General features: G+C 44.8%; 1 protein-coding gene across 1 annotated transcript; it reads right to left on the reverse strand.

Moving 5' to 3' along the window:
• Positions 1-14,757: 14,757 nt before the first annotated feature.
• LOC109780356 (uncharacterized) lies at positions 14,758-22,198 on the reverse strand. The gene is made up of 17 exons (XM_040399134.3): positions 21,610-22,198; positions 21,233-21,411; positions 20,677-20,740; positions 20,333-20,374; positions 20,196-20,234; positions 19,509-19,558; positions 19,398-19,425; positions 18,724-18,801; positions 18,523-18,630; positions 18,380-18,440; positions 17,727-17,840; positions 17,074-17,162; positions 16,532-16,589; positions 15,950-15,994; positions 15,802-15,842; positions 15,447-15,573; positions 14,758-15,182 (listed from the first exon to the last, which is right to left on the reverse strand). The coding sequence occupies exons 1-17, from the start codon at positions 21,973-21,975 to the stop codon at positions 15,061-15,063; spliced, it is 1,611 nt and encodes a 536-aa protein (XP_040255068.1). The 5' UTR covers positions 21,976-22,198; the 3' UTR covers positions 14,758-15,060.
• Positions 22,199-22,740: the final 542 nt, after the last annotated feature.

A 22,740-nucleotide genomic window follows, 5' to 3' on the forward strand; every position in this document is an offset into this window, starting at 1 on the left:
TACTTATCCACAAATCCCCTTGATATGTATGAATGCGATGCACCAGTATCAAAAAGAACGATTGCAGTAAATGACTTAACCAAAAACTTACCTATTACCGCATCAGGCTGTGCTTCAACCTCCTCCACGTTAACGTGGTTCACCTGTCCCCTGTTGAAAGGGTTTGACTTCTTCCCCGAGCTTCCATTGCCATTTCCATTCTTAGCTTCCGGACATTCAGTTGCATAACGTCCAGTCTTCTAGCACTTGAAACAAGTAATATGGCTCAGATCCCTGTTGGCTGGGGTTGATGGGTTGGTACGGTTTTGTCCGTTGCTTCCTCCGTTCCCATTGCCATTCTTGGGGCCACTATGATTGTGCGAGCTCCCTCCATTATGATTGTGACCTCCGTGGTTATGCTGAAGGTGTCCTCCCGAGTTCGGGGTAAAACGAGGCTTCTGGTGAGCTCCTGTACTGTACTTTCCTTGTCCATACTTCCTCTTACGACTCTCAATCTGCTGCTGCTTCCATTCAATCATGAGAGCTCTGTCTACCAACTCCTGGTAGTTGTTAAAAGTTGCCACCATCAACTGCATACTCAGCTCATCATTCAGTCCCTCCAGAAACTTCTCCTGCTTAGCTGCATCCGTAGCAACGTCATCTGGGGCATAACGTGCTAACTTACTGAAATCCTCCACGTATTGGCCAACGTTACGTCCTCCTTGGCGTAAGTTGCGAAACTCACGCTTCTTCATGGCCATAGCTCCTGCTGAAACGTGGGAAGTACGGAAAGCTTGCTGAAACTGGTCCCATGTGATAGTGTCAATGGGGTGAGTGGCTGTGTAATTCTCCCACCATGATGCTGCGGGTCCATCAAGCTGATGTGCGGCAAAACGCACTCTCTCCGCATTTGTGCATCCTGCAGTGGTCAGCTCCCTTCCAACCTTGCGGAGCCAATCATCTGCCACAATCGGCTCGGTGCTACTGGAGAACACCGGCGGATTCAGCCTAAGAAAACGGGCTAAGTGATCAACAGGTGGTGGTGGTGGTGGGTTGTTGTTGTTGTTGCCTTGGTTCTGAACTAGCGCTTGCATCAGGGTATTCTACTGCTGAATCAATTGAGTGATCTCCGGTGGGAAAACAAATCCGGTGTCGTGTCTCGGAGGCATCTGATGGGTTTAGAAAAGATGAGAAAATAGGATAAAATGAGATCTAGAGGGAAAACACTACCCATATGCACATGAGACAAACACAATCATATCACTCCAATCAATTCAAACAAGGCATACAATCGATCTAACTATCGTTACAAAGTGTTTGGACTATACTATATAGATGGTGGAATACTACTACTAATTTGGTGGTCTACTAGAAAAATTGCTCAGTCGAAGACTCCATGATATCTGCTCCGGCTTCATCCTCCCAATCATCATCACTGGGGTCCGAGTCGGTGTCGTCGATGATGATGTAGTTCTCCGGGCAAGTAGAATCGTCATCATCTCCTCCTGGTGCTGGGTCTCCCATGAAAACGCCTAGCTTCTTTGTCAGGTCGCCATTCTTCTCCACTAGTGCGACGATTTCCTCCATATAATCCTCGCGTGTAGCCTTGAGTTCTTCCTCCAGTTCCATGATCCTTGTCTTTGCCTTCTTCAGATCTATCATGTCTACACACATCTGGTTCTCCTGGCGACGAATGTGCTGGTTTAACTCCTGAATGAAAGCTGCAATAGATCTATCCTTCCTGGTACTGATCATCTCCCATTGCTCGTCTCGACGCCCACAAATCTGATAGATAGTATCCTTGAGATCATTGTGGTACACTTCTCCAATGCATCCCATGATGACGTGGACTGCCATGCTCTTTCCTAGACTTCGGGTTTGGTGCATCAAAGGAAAACTCTATGGGCTCAGTGACTGGCATGAACGTCCTTCCTGGAACATGAACTTGAATCATCCAGCGCTCCTCTTCTGGTAGTGTGGCATTGTAGGTCCCGGTGAAGCTTGGTATTCCGATGTTCAGGTACTTAGTAACTTCCTTCAAGTGTCGTCCAAAAGGTGTATCCTCATCCGGTTGCGTGAACTTGTTCCTTGCATCCGTCATCCTAAAAGAGTGGAAGAAAGGAGAGGAGTCAGAAATGAGAAGAGAGTAGTGATCTAGGGCTTTAGCTTAGTGGTCGTGTCCTACAGTCAGCATGTGCTCTGATACCACCACTGTAGCGACCAGACCTCAAACAGTCTAGTCTCTGTGCATCAGTGTCATCCCTGGATCGGTAATGCTGACACGCACAATACTTGAAGGATTTATAACAGAGTAGCAATCACACACTTATTACATCGAATAGTTCAAGAGAGAACTTATTACAATAAATACGGCTTAAGGCCATCTAAAACGATAACAGCGGAAGGCTTGGAAGATAAAGTGAGTCCATCAACTCCAACGGCATCACTGAGTATAAGACCACGACCTAAGGCTCCTTAATCGTCGTCTGAAAAGTCTGCAACATGATACGTTGCAGCCCGAAAACGGGTCAGCACATGGAATATGCTGGCAAAGTAACACATAGAGAGTAATGAACAGAATAATGCTATCACTACATGCATATTTGGCCGATGGAAAGCTCTATGGTTACAGTTTTGCGAAAAGCCAATTTTTTCCTACCACAAAGGAATAAATTTTATTTAACTATCATGGTGGTTGTTAAACATTGAGAAGGTACCTCCAACTCAATCCCAATTAAGAACGTGATTAACCCCATCAAATTAAATTAAGTAACATGATGATGAGATTCACATGATAATCCAAGAACTAGATACTCAAGATGTCCATTACTGGGGACACGGCTAACCATGATTAGATTCTACACTCTGCAGAGGTTTGCGCACTTTTCCCCACAAGACTCGATCGTCTCCGCTTGATTTCTCGCACTACATGGTGTTTGAGAAACGGATGACCGAGACACAGTCCTTCAGAAACATTACTCTTTACTCCGGGTGGACAGTTACACCTACTTTCCCCTACATCTGCTAGCCCACCTCTTCAAGAGGTCATGTAACCTACTCAACATGCTAGAGCCCATAATAGCTTGTGGCTGCACACGGAAGTTTCTAGCATGAATAATCTCATGATCCCTTTGAACCTGGGTGGCGGTCCATAGGATAATCTCACGGGTACTCCGGAATATCCAAAAATACAGGCAACACTGGATTCTCCAGGTGCCTCAATCCACCCAGATATAATTAAAGTAGCCACCTTAAGTTGAACCATTAATTAACAATCTCACATCTGTCATGGAGAACTCTCAAACCCAATCCACGTCTAAAAAATAAACCGGGGTTTTCTAAAATAAACACGCACGGTTTTCCGGAGAAAACCGGCGGCGGCGAGGCGGTCAACCTCGGGTGGCGGGACGGCGGCGGCGGGGCGGCTCCGGCATCGGGCGGGGTCGGCGGCGGGGCTCCTGGCGCCGGCGAGGCGACGGCGGGGCGGCTCCGGCGTCGGGCGGGGTCGGCGGCGGGGCACCGGGTGGCGGGGCGGTTCGGCGGCGCGGAACCGGCGGCGGCGGGGCGGTTCGGCGGCGGCGCTAGGGTTTCGCGGGGGCGGGCGGCTCGGGCTGGGCTGCGGGGCTCGGCCTCCCGGCTTATAAAGGCCGGCCGGGCCAGAGTCCTAGCCGGACACGGCTCGGTAGGTCGGTTCGTTTTTTATATAAATCGGACGTGCAGAAAAAGAAAGAAAAGAAATACTAAACGGACTCCAAAAATCCCTAAATAAATTTTCCCCGTCCTCTAAAAATAAGCCGGACAAGATGAACATTTATTTGGGCCTAAAATGCAATTTTGAAAAACGCATATTTTTCCTAATTCAAATAAAATCAAATATTTATTTTTAATATGTTTCCTCCAATATTTCATTATTTGTGGAGAAGTCATTTTATCCCCTCTCATATATTTTGATATGAAATATTTTCGGAGAGAAAAATAATTAAAACAAATGATCCTATTTTCAAAATTTGAGAAAACCCAAATATGAAAATAACGAAATCCCCAACTCTCTCCATGGGTCCTTGAGTTGCGTAGAATTTCTAGGATCACAAAACAAAATGCAATAAAATATGTTATGCATGATGATCTAATGTATAACATTCCAAATTGAAAATTTGGGATGTTACACCGGATGTGATCACGGACATGACGAGGAGTCTCGAAATGGTTGAGACATGAAGATTGATATATTGGACGACTATGTTCGGACACCGGAATGGTTTCGGGGAGTATCGGGCATATACCGGAGTACCGGGGGGTTACCGGAACCCCCCGGGGAGACTAATGGGCCTATTGGGCCCTAGTGGAGAAGAGGAGGGGCGGCCAAGGGGCAGCCGGGCGCCCCCTCCCTCCCAGTCCGAATTGGACAAGGAGGGGGGGCGGCGGCCCCCTTTCCTTTCCCCCTCTCTCCTTCCCTCTCCTCTCCTACTCCCACATGGAAGGGGGAGTCCTACTCCCGGTGGGAGTAGGACTCCTCATGGGGCACGCCTAGGGTGGCCGGCCCCCTCCCCCTCCTCTACTCCTTTATATGCGGGGAGGGAGGCCCCCTTGGAGACACAACAATTGATCCCTTGGATCTCTTAGCCGTGTGCGGTTCCCCCCTCCACCATAATCCACCTCGATAATATCGTAGCGGTGCTTAGGCGAAGCCCTGCGTCGGTAGAACATCATCATCGTCACCACGCCGTCGTGCTGACGGAACTCTCCCTCGAAGCTCGGCTGGATCGGAGTTCGAGGGGCGTCATCGAGTAGAACGTGTGTTGAACTCGGAGGTGCCGTGCGTTCGGTACTTGATCGGTCGGATCGTGAAGACGTACGACTACATCAACCGTGTTGTGCTAACGCTTTCGCTTTCGGTCTACGAGGGTACGTGGACACACTCTCCCCTTTCGTTGCTATGCATCACCATGATCTTGCGTGTGCGTAGGAAATTTTTTGAAATTACTACGTTCCCCAACAGTGGCATCCGAGCCAGGTTTTATGCGTTGATGTTATATGCACGAGTAGAACACAAGTGAGTTGTGGGCGATACAAGTCATACTGCTTACCAGCATGTCACACTTTGGTTCGGCGGTATTGTTGGATGAAGCGGCCCGGACCGACATTACGCGTATGCTTACGCGAGACTGGTTTTACCGCCGTGCTTTGCACACAGGTGACTAGCGGGTCTCAGTTTCTCCAACTTTAGTTGAACCGAGTGTGGCTACACCCGGTCCTTGAGAAGGTTAAAACAACACTAACTTGACGAACTATCGTTGTGGTTTTGATGCGTAGGTAAGAACGGTTCTTGCTCAGCCCGTAGCAGCCACGTAAAACTTGCAACAACAAAGTAGAGGACGTCTAACTTGTTTTTGCAGGGCATGTTGTGATGTGATATGGTCAAGGCATGATGCTATATTTTATTGTATGAGATCATCATGTTTTGTAACCGAGTTATCGGCAATTGGCAGGAGCCATATGGTTGTCGCTTTATTGTATGCAATGCAATCGCCCTGAAATTGGTTTACTTTGTCACTAAGCGGTAGCGATAGTCGTAGAAGCAATAGTTGGCGAGACGACAACGATGCTACAATGGAGATCAAGGTGTCGCGCCGGTGACGATGGTGATCATGACGGTGCTTCAGAGATGGAGATCACAAGCACAAGATGATGATGGCCATATCATATCACTTATATTGATTGCCTGTGATGTTTATCTTTTATTCATCTTATTTTGCTTTGATTGACGGTAGCATTATAAGATGATCTCTCACTAAATTTCAAGATAAAAGTGTTCTCCCTGAGTATGCACCATTGCCAAAGTTCGTCGTGCCCAGACACCACGTGATGATCGGGTGTGATAAGCTCTACGTCCATCTACAACGGGTGCAAGCCAGTTTTGCACATGCAGAATACTCAGGTTAAACTTGACGAGCCTACCATATGCAGATATGGCCTTGGAACACTGAGACCGAAAGGTCGAGCGTGAATCATATAGTAGATATGATCAACATAGTGATGTTCACCATTGAAAGCTACTCCATTTCACGTGATGATCGGTTATGGTTTAGTTGATTTGGATCACGTGATCACTTACATGATTAGAGGGATGTCTATCTAAGTAGGAGTTCTTAAGTAATATGATTAATTGAACTTAAATTTATCATGAACTTAGTACCTGATAGTATTTTGCATGTCTATGTTGTTGTAGATAGATGGCTCGTGCTGTTGTTCCATTGAATTTTAATACGTTCCTTGAGAAAGCAAAGTTGAAAGATGATGGTAGCAATTACACGGACTGGGTCCGTAACTTGAGGATTATCCTCATTGCTGCACAGAAGAATTACGTCCTGGAAGCACCGCCTAGGTGCCAAACCTGCTGCAGGAGCAACACCGGATGTTATGAACGTCTGGCAGAGCAAAGCTGATGACTACTCGATAGTTCAGTGTGCCATGCTTTACGGCTTAGACCGGGACTTCAACTACGTTTTGAACGTCATGGAGCATATGAGATGTTCCAGGAGTTGAAGTTAATATTTCAAGCAAATGCCCGGATTGAGAGATATGAAGTCTCCAATAAGTTCTACAACTGCAAGATGGAGGAGAATAGTTCTGTCAGTGAGCATATACTCAGAATGTCTGGGTATAACAATCACTTGATTCAACTGGGAGTTAATCTTCCGGATGATAGCGTCATTGACAGAATTCTTCAATCACTGCCACCAAGCTACAAGAGCTTCGTGATGAACTATAACATGCAAGGGATGGATAAGACGATTCCCGAGCTCTTCGCAATGCTAAAGGCTGCGGAGGTAGAAATCAAGAAGGAGCATCAAGTGTTGATGGTCAATAATACCACCAGTTTCAAGAAAAAGGGCAAAGGGAAGAAAAAGGGGAACTGCAAGAAGAACAGCAAACAAGTTGCTGCTCAAGAGAAGAAACCCAAGTCTGGACCTAAGCCTGAGACTGAGTGCTTCTACTGCAAGCAGTCTGGTCAATGGAAGCGGAACTGCCCCAAGTATTTGGCGGATAAGAAGGATGGCAAGGTGAACAAAGGTATATGTGATATACATGTTATTGATCTGTACCTTACCAGAGCTCGCAGTAGCACCTGGGTATTTGATACTGGTTCTGTTGCTAATATTTGCAACTCGAAACAGGGACTACGGATTAAGCGAACACTGGCCAAGGACGAGGTGACGATGCGCGTGGGAAATGGTTCCAAAGTCAGTGTGATCGCCGTCGGCACGCTACCTCTACATCTACCTTCGGGGTTAGTTTTAGACCTAAATAATTGTTATTTGGTGCCAGCGTTGAGCATGAACATTATATCTGGATCTTGTTTGATGCGAGACGGTTATTCATTTAAATCTGAGAATAATGGTTGTTCTATTTATATGAGTAATATCTTTTATGGTCATGCACCCTTGAAGAGTGGTCTATTTTTGATGAATCTCCATAGTAGTGATACACATATTCATAATGTTGAAGCCAAAAGATGCAGAGTTGATAATGATAGTGCAACTTATTTGTGGCACTGCCGTTTGGGTCATATTGGTGTAAAGCGCATGAAGAAACTCCATACTGATGGACTTTTGGAATCACTTGATTATGAACCACTTGGTACTTGCGAACCATGCCTCATGGGCAAGATGACTAAAACGCCGTTCTCCGGAACTATGGAGCGAGCAACTGATTTGTTGGAGATCATACATACTGATGTATGTGGTCCAATGAAGGTTGAGGCTCGCGGCGGGTATCGTTATTTTCTCACCTTCACAGATGATTTAAGCAGATATGGGTATATCTACTTAATGAAACATAAGTCCGAAACATTTGAAAAGTTCAAAGAATTTCAGAGTGAAGTTGAAAATCATCGTAACAAGAAAATAAAGTTTCTACGATCTGATTGTGGAGGAGAATATTTGAGTTACGAGTTTGGTCTGCATTTGAAACAATGCGGAATAGTTTCGCAACTCACGCCACCCGGAACACCATAGCGTAATGGTGTGTCCGAACGTCGTAATCGTACTTTACTAGATATGGTGCGATCTATGATGTCTCTTACTGATTTACCGCTATCGTTTTGGGGTTATGCTTTAGAGACGGCCGCATTCACGTTAAATAGGGCACCATCAAAATCCGTTGAGACGACGCCTTATGAACTGTGGTTTGGCAAGAAACCAAAGTTGTCGTTTCTTAAAGTTTGGGGCTGCGATGCTTATGTGAAAAAGCTTCAACCTGATAAGCTCGAACCCAAATCGGAGAAATGTGTCTTCATAGGATACCCAAAGGAAACTGTTGGGTACACCTTCTATCACAGATCCGAAGGCAAAACATTCGTTGCCAAGAATGGATCCTTTCTAGAGAAGGAGTTTCTCTCGAAAGAAGTGAGTGGGAGGAAAGTAGAACTTGATGAGGTAATAGTACCTGCTCCCTTATTGGAAAGTAGTACATCACAGAAACCAGTTCCTGTGACGTCTACACCAATTAGTGAGGAAGTTAATGATGGTGATCATGAAACTTCAGATCAAGTTGTTACTGAACCTCGTAGGTCAACCAGAGTAAGATCCGCACCAGAGTGGTACGGTACTCCTGTTCTGGAGGTTATGTTACTAGACCATGACGAACCTACGAACTATGAAGAAGCGATGGTGAGCCCAGATTCCGCAAAAAATCCATGTATGAGAACAAAGTATGGACTTTGGTTGACTTGCCCGATGATCGACAAGCCATCGAGAATAAATGGATCTTCAAGAAGAAGACTGACACTGACGGTAATGTTACTGTCTATAAAGCTCGACTTGTTGCAAAAGGTTTTCGACAAGTTCAAGGGATTGACTACGATGAGACCTTCTCACCCGTAGCGATGCTTAAGTCTGTCCGAATCAAGTTATCAATTGCCGCATTTTATGATTATGAAATTTGGCAAATGGATGTAAAAACTGCATTCCTCAATGGATTTCTGGAAGAAGAGTTGTATATGATGCAACCGGAAAGGTTTTGTCGATCCAAAGGGATCTAACAAAGTGTGCAAGCTCTAGCGATCCATTTATGGACTGGTGCAAGCCTCTCGGAGTTGGAATAAACGTTTTGATAGTGTGATCAAAGCATATGGTTTTATACAGACTTTTGGAGAAGCCTGTATTTACAAGAAAGTGAGTGGGAGCTTTGTAGCATTTCTGATATTATATGTGGATGACATATTGTTGATTGGAAATGATATAGAATTTCTGGATAACATAAAAGGATATTTGAATAAAAGTTTTTCAATGAAGGACCTCGGTGAAGCTGCTTATATATTGGGCATCAAGATCTATAGAGATAGATCAAGACACTTAATTGGACTTTCACAAAGCACATACCTTGACAAAGTTTTGAAGAAGTTCAAAATGGATCAAGCAAAGAAAGGGTTCTTGCCTGTATTACAAGGTGTGAAGTTGAGTAAGACTCAATGCCCGACCACTGCAGAAGATAGAGAGTAAATGAAAGATGTTCCCTATGCTTCAGCCATAGGCTCTATCATGTATGCAATGTTGTGTACCAGACCTGATGTGTGCCTTGCTATTAGTTTAGCAGGGAGGTACTAGAGTAATCCAGGAGTGGATCACTGGATAGCGGTCAAGAACATCCTGAAATACCTGAAAAGGACTAAGGATATGTTTCTCGTTTATGGAGGTGACAAAGAGCTCATCGTAAATGGTTACGTCGATGCAAGCTTTGACACTGATCCGGACGATTCTAAATCGCAAATCGGATACGTGTTTATATTAAACAGTGGAGCTATCAGTTGGTGCAGTTCTAAACAAAGCGTCGTAGCGGGATCTACATGTGAAGCGGAGTACATAGCTGCTTCGAAAGCAGCAAATGAAGGAGTCTGGATGAAGGAGTTCATATCCGATCTAGGTGTCATACCTAGTGCATCGGGTCCAATGAAAATCTTTTGTGACAATACTGGTGCAATTGCTTTGGCAAAGGAATCCAGATTTCACAAGAGAACCAAGCACATCAAGAGACGCTTCAACTCCATCCGGGATCAAGTCCAGGTGGGAGACATAGAGATTTGCAAAATACATACGGATCTGAATGTTGCAGACCCGTTGACTAAGACTCTTCGACGAGCAAAACATGATCAGCACCAAGGCTCCATGGGTGTTAGAATCATTACTGTGTAATCTAGATTATTGACTCTAGTGCAAGTGGGAGACTGAAGGAAATATGCCCTAGAGGCAATAATAAAGTTATTATTTATTTCCTTATATCAGGATAAATGTTTATTATTCATGCTAGAATTGTATTAACCGGAAACATGATACATGTGTGAATACATAGACAAACAGAGTGTCACTAGTATGCCTCTACTTGACTAGCTCGTTGATAAAAGATGGTTATGTTTCCTAACCATAGACATGAGTTGTCATTTGATTAACGAGATCACATCATTAGGAGAATGATGTGATTGACTTGACCCATTCCGTTAGCTTAGCACTTGATCGTTTAGTATGTTGCTATTGCTTTCTTCATGACTTATACATGTTCCTATGACTATGAGATTATGCAACTCCCGTTTACCGGAGGAACACTTTGTGTGCTGCCAAACGTCACAACGTAACTGGGTGATTATAAAGGTGCTCTACAGGTGTTTCCGAAGGTACTTGTTGGGTTGGCGTATTTCGAGATTAGGATTTGTCACTCCGATTGTCGGAGAGGTATCTCTGGGCCCACTCGGTAATGCACATCACTATAAGCCTTGCAAGCATTGCAACTAATCAGTTAGTTGCGGGATGATGTATTACGGAACGAGTAAAGAGACTTGCCGGTAACGAGATTGAACTAGGTATTGAGATACCGACGATCAAATCTCGGGCAAGTAACATACCGATGACAAAGGGAACAACGTATGTTGTTATGCGGTTTGACCAATAAAGATCTTCGTAGAATATGTGGGAGCCAATAAGAGCATCCAGGTTCCGCTATTGGTTATTGACCGGAGACGTGTCTCGGTCATGTCTGCATAGTTCTCGAACCCGTAGGGTCCGCACGCTTAAAGTTCGATGACGGTTATATTATGAGTTTATGTGTTTTGATGTATCGAAGGTTGTTCGGAGTCCCGGATGTGATCACAGACATGACGAGGAGTCTCGAAATGGTCGAGACATGAAGATTGATATATTGGACGACTATGTTCGGACACCAGAATGGTTTCGGGGAGTATCGGGCATATACCGGAGTACCGGGGGGTTACCGGAACCCCCCCCCCCCCGGGAGACTAATGGGCCTATTGGGCCCTAGTGGAGAAGAGGAGGGGCGGCCAAGGGGCAGCTGCGCGCCCCCCTCCCCCCCAGTCCGAATTGGATAAGGAGGGGGGCGGCGCCCCCCCCCCTTTCCTTTCCCCCCTCTCTCCTTCCCTCTCCTCTCCTACTCCCACATGGAAGGGGGGAGTCCTACTCCCGGTGGGAGTAGGACTCCTCATGGGGCGCACCTATGGTGGCCGGCCCCCTCCCCGCCCTCCACTCCTTTATATACGGGGAGGGAGGCACCCCTTGGATACACACAATTGATCCCTTGGATCTCTTAGCCGTGTGCGGTGCCCCCCTCCACCATAATCCACCTCAATAATATCGTAGCGGTGCTTAGGCGAAGCCCTGCGTCGGTAGAACATAATCATCGTCACCACGCCGTCGTGCTGACGGAACTCTCCCTCAAAGCTCGGCTGGATCGGAGTTCGAGGGGCGTCATCGAGTTGAACGTGTGCTGAACTCGGAGGTGCCGTGCGTTCGATACTGGATCGGTCGGTTCGTGAAGACGTACGACTACATCAACCGCGTTGTGCTAACGCTTCCGCTTTCGGTCTACGAGGGTACGTGGACACGCTCTCCCCTCTCGTTGCTATGCATCACCATGATCTTGCGTGTGTGTAGGACTTTTTTTTGAAATTACTACGTTCCCCAACAATCGCTACTATGTTTTGTTTATTGATGATTTCTCTCGCTACACTTGGCTCTACTTCATGAAATCTCATAGTGAGGTTCTCTCTATATACAAACATTTTGCTGCCATGGTTCACACCCAGTTTTCCACGCCTATTCGTACTTTTTGTGCTGACTCCGCTGGAGAGTATATCTCCCAGATGTTGCATGGTTTTCTCGCGGAACAGGGTACACTTGCCCAGTTCTCATGTCCTGGTGCCCATGCTCAGAATGGCGTTGCAGAACATAAGCATCATCATCTGCTTGAGACGGCTCGTGCGTTGATGATTGCAGCTTCCCTTCCACCCCACTTTTGGGCTGAGGCCGTTTCTGCATCCACCTATCTCATCAACATTCAGCCATCGACTGCCCTGCAGGGTGGTATTTCTATGGAGTGTCTCACTGGTCGTTCTCCTGACTGCTCCGCTCTTCGTATGTTTGGATGTGTGTGATATGTCCTTCTTGCCCCGCGAGAACGCACCAAACTGACTGCTCAGTCGGTTGAGTGTGTTTTCCTTGGCTACAACGATGAGCACAAGGGCTATCGCTGTTGGGACCCCGTTGGTCGTCGCATGCGCATTTCGCGTGACGTGAATTTTGACAAGGCTCGTTCTTACTACCCGCGTCTTTCTTCCTCGAGCTTCTCTCTGGACGATATTTCTTTTCTTCTCCTTCCCGATACACCCTGCTATGTGCCTCATGTCCCACCTGTCACTCATTCTCAGTCACCACCGACACCATCTTCCTCATCCTCTTCCCCATCCTCCTCCTCCACCTCTCCACCATCATCTCCAGTCCGTTGCCCTCTCTCACCGTTTCCTATCCACTATACTCGCCGCCCTTGTACTGAGGATGTTTCCCCTGACGCGCCTTCCACCTCCGGTGCGCCTCCCTTCATGCCTCCCCTGGTCATAACCTCCGTGCTCGGCCTTGCCCCCCGCTTGATCGCTATTCTCCTGATCGGTACGGTCTCTCTGTTATTGCTGAGCCCACTTCCTATCAGACTGCCATGACTCAGCCTAAATGGCAGCTTGCGATGGTCGAAGAGCTTGCTGCCCTTGAGCACTCTGGCACATGGGATCTGGTTTCACTTCCTTTCGGTGTTCGTCCCATCACCTGCAAGTGGGTCTACAAGATTAAGACTCGCTCTGATGGTTCTCTTGAGCGCTACAAAGCTCGACTTGCGGCTCGTGGTTTTTAGCAGGAGCAGGGACGCGATTATGATGAGACATTCGCTCCTGTGGCCCACATGACCACTGTCCGCACTCTCCTTGATGTGGCTTCTGTTCGTCATCGGTCTATCTCTCAACTTGATGTCCAGAACACTTTTCTCAATGGCGAGTTGCGTGAGGAGGTTTATATGCAGCCACCACCGGGGTACTATGCTCCTGATGGTATGGTCCGTAGACTTCGCCGCTCCCTCTATCGTCTTAAACAGGCCCCTCGTGCCTGGTTCGAGCGTTTCGCCTCTGTGGTGACTGCCGCTGGTTTCTTGCCCAGTGATCATGATCCCGCGTTCTTTGTTCACACGTCTCCTCATGGTCGGACTCTTCTCCTTCTCTATGTTGATGACATGATCATCACTAGTAACGACTCTGACTACATTGCCTTTGTTAAGGCTCGCCTTCGCGATCAGTTCCTCATGTCTGATCTTGGTCCACTTTGATATTTTCTTGGGATTGAGATCTCCTCGACCTCTGATAGCTTCTACATCTCCCAGGAGAAATATATTCAGGATCTTCTTGCTTGCACCGCTCTTGGTGATGAGCACACTATTGTGACTCCTATGGAGCACAACGTTCAGCTTCGTGCCTCTGACGGTGACCCTCTTCCTCATCCCACTCGCTATCGTCACCTCGTTGGCAGCCTTGTCTATCTTGATGTTACACGTCCCGACATCTCCTATCCTGTCCACATCCCGAGCCAGTTTGTTTCAGCCCCCACCTCTATCCACTATAGTCATTTCCTCCGTGTTCTACGATATCTTCGTGGCAAGATCTCTCATCACCTTTTATTTCCCTGCTCCAGGCCTACTCTGATGCTACTTGGGCTAGTGATCCCTCTGATCGACGTTCGCTGTCTGCTTACTGTGTCTTTCTTGGTGGCTCTCTTATTGCCTGGAAGACCAACAAAGAGACTGCAGTTTCTCGCTCGAGTATAGAGGCTGAGTTGCGAGCAATGGCTATGTTGACGGCTGAGGTGATCTGGTTACGGTGGTTACTTCAGGATTTTGGTGTGTCTGCTACTACCCCGACTCCCTTACTATTAGACAGTACCGGTGCTATCAGTATTGCGCGTGACCCGGTGAAGCATGAGCTCACCAAGCACATCGGTGCGGATGCCCACTTTGTGCGTGCTGCTGTGCAGGATCAGACTCTCGCTCTTCACTATGTGCCTTCTGAGTTACAGTTGGCAGACTTCTTCACGAAGGCATTTTTCTCTCTAAACTCAGTGTTGTTGACCCACCATGAGTTTGAGGGGAGGTGTTAGATGTGTATACTCTCCTTTCTGTATATCCCCATTGTATAAGGGGTTTTCTGCACTTTACCACACATGTATATGTATTGGCCTTTGGCCCTCAGTGAATACCAGTTGCTCATTATCCAACATTACAATCCTACCATCGTAGCTCTTATCTGTTTCAGGATCACAATTCTGAAATTTGACTACCTTGGAAGGGCAATGGAACATTTCCCAACAGTTGCACGCAAAGTCCAGAGGCGCAGGGAGGGGGGGATTATGGAGCCCGGGGACCCAGGGTATACAAAGAGTTGGCCGGCTGGAGCCTAGGGACCCGAGGACCCAGGGTGTCTCATCAACACAATGAGTGGTATGTATGTATGTATCCTGTTGCAGCAGATTACTCGATTAGTGGACAACACATCTTGAATTAATCACTTTTGCTTTGACAGGATTTAATCGAGGTTGCTGGGAAGAAAGAAAAAGGCCTAGGAGACAGAATCATCACCAGTTCTGATCAGAAAATTTACATGAACTTGTGGAAGAACCATAAACTGCAAAACAAAACATAAAGGCTCTAGGGCCTGTGACGGCGCAAAATTGGCACTAGGCCTCGTTCTGATTTATGTGTTGGCTAAACTTCAGATCCAAATGGACTTCCATGATTAATGGATTCATCATCGAAAGCTCTCCTCGTGGCTTCCCACAGCTGAGACTCGATCCCCAGTTTCTTCAGCTCATGAAGTCCTCTATCGACTTTTAACATAGTTTGACAAAACAAGAAAAAAAATGATTACGGCTTTCAACAACACATTTAGCACAAATATTAGTGTTTAGCGAGGTGATGGATAAAGTTAAAGGAAAAAGATTGCGAGGTCAAGATACTTCTCACTATAGTTTCTCAGTCATAATTTTGAACAAAACAAAATAGTTGTGGTTTCTTTTGTTTAGAACATACAAACTGTAAAGAATTGTGGTTTGTGCAAAAGATGATCTCAAAAGTAATGTAAGGGAGGCTACCTTCAACTACATCACTTGTAGTAACTGGATGGTTGCCTTGCTCTATCCAAAACTGTAGCCGGTCGTCAGCTATATCTTCCTCTACATCATGGTTTTTGGCCCGCCTCCAAAAGTAGGTCAACCATGCCTGTTGTATCGTTAGTTCCTCGATTGTAAAATTTATGGTAAGTACAAAATGGAACACTCACAAGAAAGAAACAAGAACAGCCATAAAATGTTTAAGCTGACATTTTACTATGGTCAACTTAGTTTATCATGTTTTAACTTTGACACATAGCGGGACAAATAATAATACTGTACTAATTTGCAGAGAATTGTCTCGACACATCAAATGGATGACAGATTGTTATTTTACCTGCTTGAAGCGTACATCTTCTCGCTCATCCTCATTTAACTCTAGGACAAATAGCAAGCCCCCGCAGATAGTTAGTAAAGAAATTTGATGTACTAGTGTTTTTCACAGGCCATAGATGCCAAAGGAATTAGTGAAGAGAAGAACTAACCAGTTGACTCCGGAGAACTATAACTATCAGCAGGAAAAACTGGACCTACAAAAGGAAGCTTACTCATCATAAAAAGGGTTAAACGTATTTGTCCAATGCCATCAAGTCAATTTAGCAACATGAATGTTCAGAAGGACAGATGAGCGGGCACAGTTGGCTAGGAAGCAGCTCTAATCACACAAACGAAGTGATAAACTTCCTGCACTTCTCCAATACAAACTAGAATTACTGAACCAAAAATCTACATGGTTTTGTCCAGTATTTTCCTGAAGTGATTCTGGTATATATCAATTATATTAAGCGAGTGTAATCGTTCCTTTTTGCCCTGGTGTTATATGCATTATCAACTTGCTGTACCATTCGGAGTCTGCAAAAAGTGGCTCTTGGATGCCCAAGAGATGCTATGTGTTGCCAAATTGTAACAGCACCACATACAGTCTCAAGTCTTTTTGGAACTCTTATGACTTTATCGTAGTAGACAGAGAAAAATTGTTGTATATCTGTCGGAAGTTCTGAGATATATCATATAGTAACATATTAAAGATAAAAGTATAAGAAATGAGTACATTTTGGAGAAGCCACCTGAGAGAGGTCTGTATCGTCGATGTTCTGCTAAAGCCAGCATGATTGCATCTTCTACCTTCAAAGGGAATATTAGATTATTGCTTCGGCAATTGAAACTAGAAACATAAATATCATTTTCTTCCTTTATGAGAAGATGTGAAAGCAAATTCAGTGACACATACTGCATCTACAATATAGTACTTCACAATGACACAAACTTGTAACCCTAATTAGTTACAGGAGTCTGAAGTAGTGAAGTTTGGCGATCCACTTTCTATTTTCATCAAGTGGAACCAATATGACGCATCAATTACTTTCTGTATCACTCAATGTGATTGACAGAAAAAACGAAATTGTCAAAACAATGAACTAGACGAGCATGAGAACTGCTAGAAGATAACTATCATCTAGGAAATTGCCACACCAACACTATGAGACAAAATTTTCGTTTATTGTGAGTACTATGGATCTCATCAAACTTGATCAATTGGGACTTGCCTCTGAAAGAAACTCATAGATTGGGACAAGCACAAAATTACTAAGAAAATATTGAGAAAAACCTTGAGTGAAGCTAATTCACGAAGTCCTTTCTCAACTAAAAGCATGCTCTCAATATTTCCATCTCCAGCCGTATCATTTACATCATTATCTGCTACCAAATGAACAGTACAAGAAAATAAGTAATGTAACTGAAATCATGATATTATATACCATCTCTGGTACACTTAAAATGATGATACATCCTTTGACATTATATTACTTTAAAAAATAACAGAAATATATTAATCCTCCACATGACAGAAATATATTAACCCTCCACTTGGCATCTTTTTGCACCTATGGGCAAAATGTAAGTACTTCACTAAGGGAAATGTATTTGGAATTCATTTTCTATGCACGTACGAAATACAAAGCAAAAATCCATATCACAACAAAGATGAAATCCAACTCAAAGCAACTCAAGTACATTCTGCAGATTCATTTATGTCATTTCCAGTTTCATTTTTATCTTGACATCAGAATCTTGCAGGGATTTTCAATTGATGTAGGTTATATCATTTGATGGAAATCTGGCCTTCATCTACATGTATCACGGCATAAGCTACTTGTAGAGTAATCTAAATGTGAGATGCTTGTATCAACAGCTTCATGGTAGTAATTAACATAATCATAATTAGGAGACCAAAAGATGGATTTTGAAAGGGAATCTGACCTGATAAAGTTCCATCTCTAGCTTTTTGCCCAATTGATAGGACGACTTCAAGTGCAAGTGGTGCAACTGAGGACCAGTGTTCTAGTTTTTGTGCAGCGATATCAGAATGTATCCCTAAAATAGACACCTTTGCATTAGCCAACCATTCTGACAATCTACATATTTTCTAAAAATTGACTGCTCAGTTGTGGATAAGTCTTTTTCTCATGAAGAATAACAATTTTTCCCTGACAATAATTGGCAATAAATTTTACAGGCTTCAGAGAAAATTATGACAGACAAGGACTGAATCTCTCCATGAATAACTTAACGAAATAAATTTGAAACAGGACATATTATTTAAGTGTACACTCCTTAAAAGGCAAACTATGCGAAATGTTTATGGCAACATTAGCTTGTGAATTTTATAATGAACAAATAGGGAAGGATAATAATGCGTCCCTTAGCCCTTATTTTTAACCAGCACCCGAACCCTTAATTTGTCAATGCTAACAATTACAATGGAGGAGAGTTGCTGTTTAGGGCTCCACAAATTTACTTGCTTCCCTGCACCTTTTTGTGCTGTAGTAGAATGCTAGAGAATTTTGAGAAATTAATTAGACTACATTAGAGGAAGATCCCGGAAAAACAATACAGGAAGATAATCTCAGTACCAAGTCTAACAGATAGTTTCCAGTAGCGGGCGAGCCAACACCTCTTTAGCACCACCTCCTCCTGATAAATGATTTTCGTGAAATGTAATGGATCCAAAAACAACAAAGTGCCAGAATAGGAATAGGCCAGCAAGCCTACACACCATTTCTTCTTGTGACAGGATCGTTCTGTTGGATGTTGCATGAAGAGATCTCAGTTCTGATCCAATACCTACACGCCGAGATACAGATGTGGCCATCTCACCAGCAACCTACCCAACAGAGTAAATAAAAGTTTAGGATTGCAAAACATGACTGAGGAAAATCATTCAGCAATAAGTAATCATATTTGGTGAACTATTCACCTTCGCTTCTGATCGAAGGGCTGTAATCTCATCGCAGCTTGCACTGTTACCCCTTCTTGAAGCAATTCTCATTGAAGCCTAAGAGAAAACAGAACTCGAGGTTGGACAGAGTTAGTAAGCAAAATCTTAGAATTGCTTTTATTTTCCCCATAATTTCTAACTTGGATTTATGAAATGAAGAAAATTCATTATACTCTGGTAGGTCAACAACCAAGGGCTCGGGTGTGGGGTGGGGTGCAATCTTCTATCCAAGGGTGCTCATGGGGCAATGAGGCGATGGGGCTCGGTTGCCTCCAATAGACCATACAAGGGTTGTCCGTCCCATGTGACACGTGGGGTTGGGCATCATTTGCCTCCAGTCTAACATGGCCCGCTAGCAAGCGGACCTCCCATAGGCCTATATCTCCTTCATACAGCTCTCGATTGGCCAATTACCAGTCAGCCCTTGGTTGGGCTAGAGAGCTACAGTTAAAATATTTCCCCATTTGGTAGAAGCAAGTTCCAAATTGTGGGGGAAATATATTTATTTCGAAATATAGACCATCGAAAAGAAGAACTCAGGAGAATCTAACACCTAAAGCACCACATCAAAGCACAAAAGGGGACTCAAATCAAAATAAGCTTTCACATTTCGACAAAATGTTGAGCAGGAGAAGCTTTGTATAGAAACATACCCTTCTCTGTTCTAGTGCTGCAGCCTTTCTGAGAGTCAAGGCAGAAACATGGTTTAAAATATGGTCAACATGTAAATAAGAAGAAATGATACGTTTTCGTAAATCACATACCTGCTAATCAAATTGACCTCCGGTTCTATGGCATCACCCATACCAGCAGCCTGAAATTCAAATAGTGAAGATCGATTAGCACAAAACATGGATATGACATAAAGTGAATGCAGACATATTCATGCAAATGGCTTTCAGAATTTAGAAACTATGCCAATAAATTTGCATATTTGGTAGTGGCTCAACGAGTAGGACTGGAACTTGGTCTGCTGCCGTTGTACAGCTATTGATCCAGTAGGTCTGCTGAATAGCAATTAAAGTCCCACCTATCCATTTGAAGCATCTAATATTTTACATTATTTATTTATTTATTTATTTATTAGGAGCACAGTTCAGTAAAAGAGACAAATGTCACAGTTACTTTCTAGCAACTGAAGGCAAACCTGAACGTTTTGGCTTTCTTAGGCCTTAACTTTTTTTTTCCTGAGTTGCTATGTAAAAGATAAAGCCAAATGTAACACGAAGGCATGTAAAATAAATGTAGAGAAATTAATCTATGACTATTAACATAAGAGCATATTAACAAGGAGCCTAGAACAGATGTTGCATTGATCGAAATATATTATGCAGTTGTAGCACCAGCCTCCAAGGTAAGAACTAAAATAGAAGTACACTAGGATTAAACCAGCTACTCAAGTATCAGAACTTGCTATCATAAATTCAGCAGTTTTTAGCACAGAAATAAACCTGTCTGACATCTGCTTCATCGCATCTATCCTCTTCAAGCTGAAGCTCGGAAGATGCATGCCAGCATAACAAGGATGTTGAGTGCTTCCAACAAGTAGAAGTAGGAAGTAAAATTCATAATCATAATTTTATCTCACCTTTTCGTACATGCTATCATTTTCCATTTGAAGTGTGTTCATCTGCAAGGGAGGCATCCAAGAACCACAAGAGTGTTCCAAATAAGATAACAATCGATCCTAAGGTGAAGGAATGACATCTGAAGAATAACATATATACAGCATCCATATCATATTGGTTGGAGGAGTATTTTAATCTAAAGAAGAGCAAAAATAATTGTTTGGCAGCCTAAAGTAGCAAATCTTATATTTTTGCTTTCTCAATGCACCAATACGCTCAGCTTTTCTCAGGGAAAAACATAGAATTTTCTGAATATCCAGTCATTATTATTTCACACAAAAGTATTTCTGATGAAATGATTTACCTCATCATTAAGAGAAGAAGAGGAGCGCCGTCCTCTCATCGAGCTTCCAAGATCAACTGATCTCCTAAGGATGATGTAGCCTATATTACTTACCATGTGATTATAAATAAATAATGTTCAAAAGGCAATAAATACTTAATGAGGTGCCTTCTGTTAATTAACAAATTCTCTGTAAGTAAACTGGGAGATACTAGATAGATAGTACTACCTCCATTACGAATTATAAGATGTTTTGGATATTTCAATATGGACTATATACAGACTAAAATGAGTGAACAAACACACTGAAACGCGTCTATATATCCGATTCAGAAAAACGTTAGAACATCTTATAATTCGGAACGGAGAGAGTAGTTCACACATAAACTGTACCCTCGATAAACTAACAAAGTAACAAGCATGAGTCACGAGATAAATAATTTATTCCATTTGAATTAACAGAACTCGTACACAGGTGAGAACCCCTTATAGCACTACTAACAACATCATACCATAACCAATTCACTCCTTATAAATTGTACGGAACATGCGGTGTACAATGCGTGACAATACTGACCTTTGCTCCCTTCGGTTAGGGACGGAGACGGATGATTCCGAACCTGTTCCGCTTGTCGCTGGCCGGTTTGATTGCTTGATGGATGGTATCATCGGAACCGACTTCCCGGGCACATACCGGTTCGTCAGCGAGGGTGGCCGGCTAATGACCGGCGCCTGATCCGCAAGGTAACGACCTATCTAAAATGCACACACATTTACATGCAACCACTTAGTACATCCATCAAACACAATGACACAATGTGTAATGTAGCAACTAACAAATCGCAAAATTGCGTGAGGGGCGCATGGACGTGTGATGGAGGATCGCACATTAGCAGGCCCTCAATTGGACGATGCCATTAATCTGGAAATGGCGATCGATTCAGATGGTGTTACCGAGGGGGAGGGGGAGCGGTTGCCGGGCCGGCGCGGGGTGGAGAGCTCGATGGGCGGGCCGGAGAGTTCGCACTCCTCGCCTTCGCTGCCGCTGCCGCCGTCCTCTCCTCCGGGCCCGCCCATGACGCGCGCGAGGCGCTGCGCGGCGGCGCGCGCGGCGGCGGCGGCCCCCGCCCCCCGGCGACCGGCGGAGGAGGTGGACCCGGCCCCGCCGAGCGACCCCGAGCGCGTGTGGCGGGTGTGCACCGGGGACGCGGACGGGGACCCGCCCGGCGACGTGTGCGCGCTGCTGGAGACGTACGCGCCCCGCCGCACGTAACCACCGCCGCCGCCCGGGCTCGCCGGACGCGACGACATGCGATCCATGGCACCGGGCCGGATCCGATCGGGCGAGGAGAGCGGGATTTTCTCTCCCCTTCTTCCTGGAGGCTGCGATTTGATCGGAGAGGTGGTGGGAAGGGAGGGGGACGGGAATGGGTCGTTCGTCCTCCGTCCGAAGGCGGGGGCGAGCGTTTTGGCTTCCGGCCATAACGGTCTCCCGGTTCTCCAATCGGCAGGGTGGTGTGCCGCGTGGCAGGATCTATGTGGCGTTCTTTTTTTCTTTTCGTTTCTAATTTTTGGGACCTTGCTACATCCAAAAATATGTAGGATGTATTTTGTTTGGTTATAAAAACAAACTTCAGTAACAAATACTAGTTCTAATTTATTTTTGTTTATGTGATGATATCAAAATCACGATCAAATATATTCTAAAAAAAATAAATTACGATCGTAAGTATTTCAATACATGCCATGCGATCCCAATACATTGTCATGCTTGCTATATCAAAAAGTGAATGCTTGATTGCAATCCTGTTGGTGCTCTGTGCGATCCAAGTGGGCAGGTGGACTTGGGATACCGAACCTGCGCTAGCTCACCACTGCTCTTCAAAGCGCCCTGGCCTTGGCTACAACGAGCTGACAATTCTAGGCCTTGATGCGAGTTTAAGAATGTTGTACCAGCGGAACCGATGGCACTATTCCGGGTAGCAACAAGGGCTACAGTGGGAAACGGCCACGACACCTTGTTCTGGGAGGATCGGTGGCTCAAGGGGTTCCAAATTGAAGAGCTAGCACCGCTGGTCTATGAGA

Source organism: Aegilops tauschii, chromosome 1 (genome assembly GCF_002575655.3).
Source record: "Aegilops tauschii subsp. strangulata cultivar AL8/78 chromosome 1, Aet v6.0, whole genome shotgun sequence".
Classification (NCBI taxonomy): Eukaryota; Viridiplantae; Streptophyta; class Magnoliopsida; order Poales; family Poaceae; genus Aegilops; species Aegilops tauschii.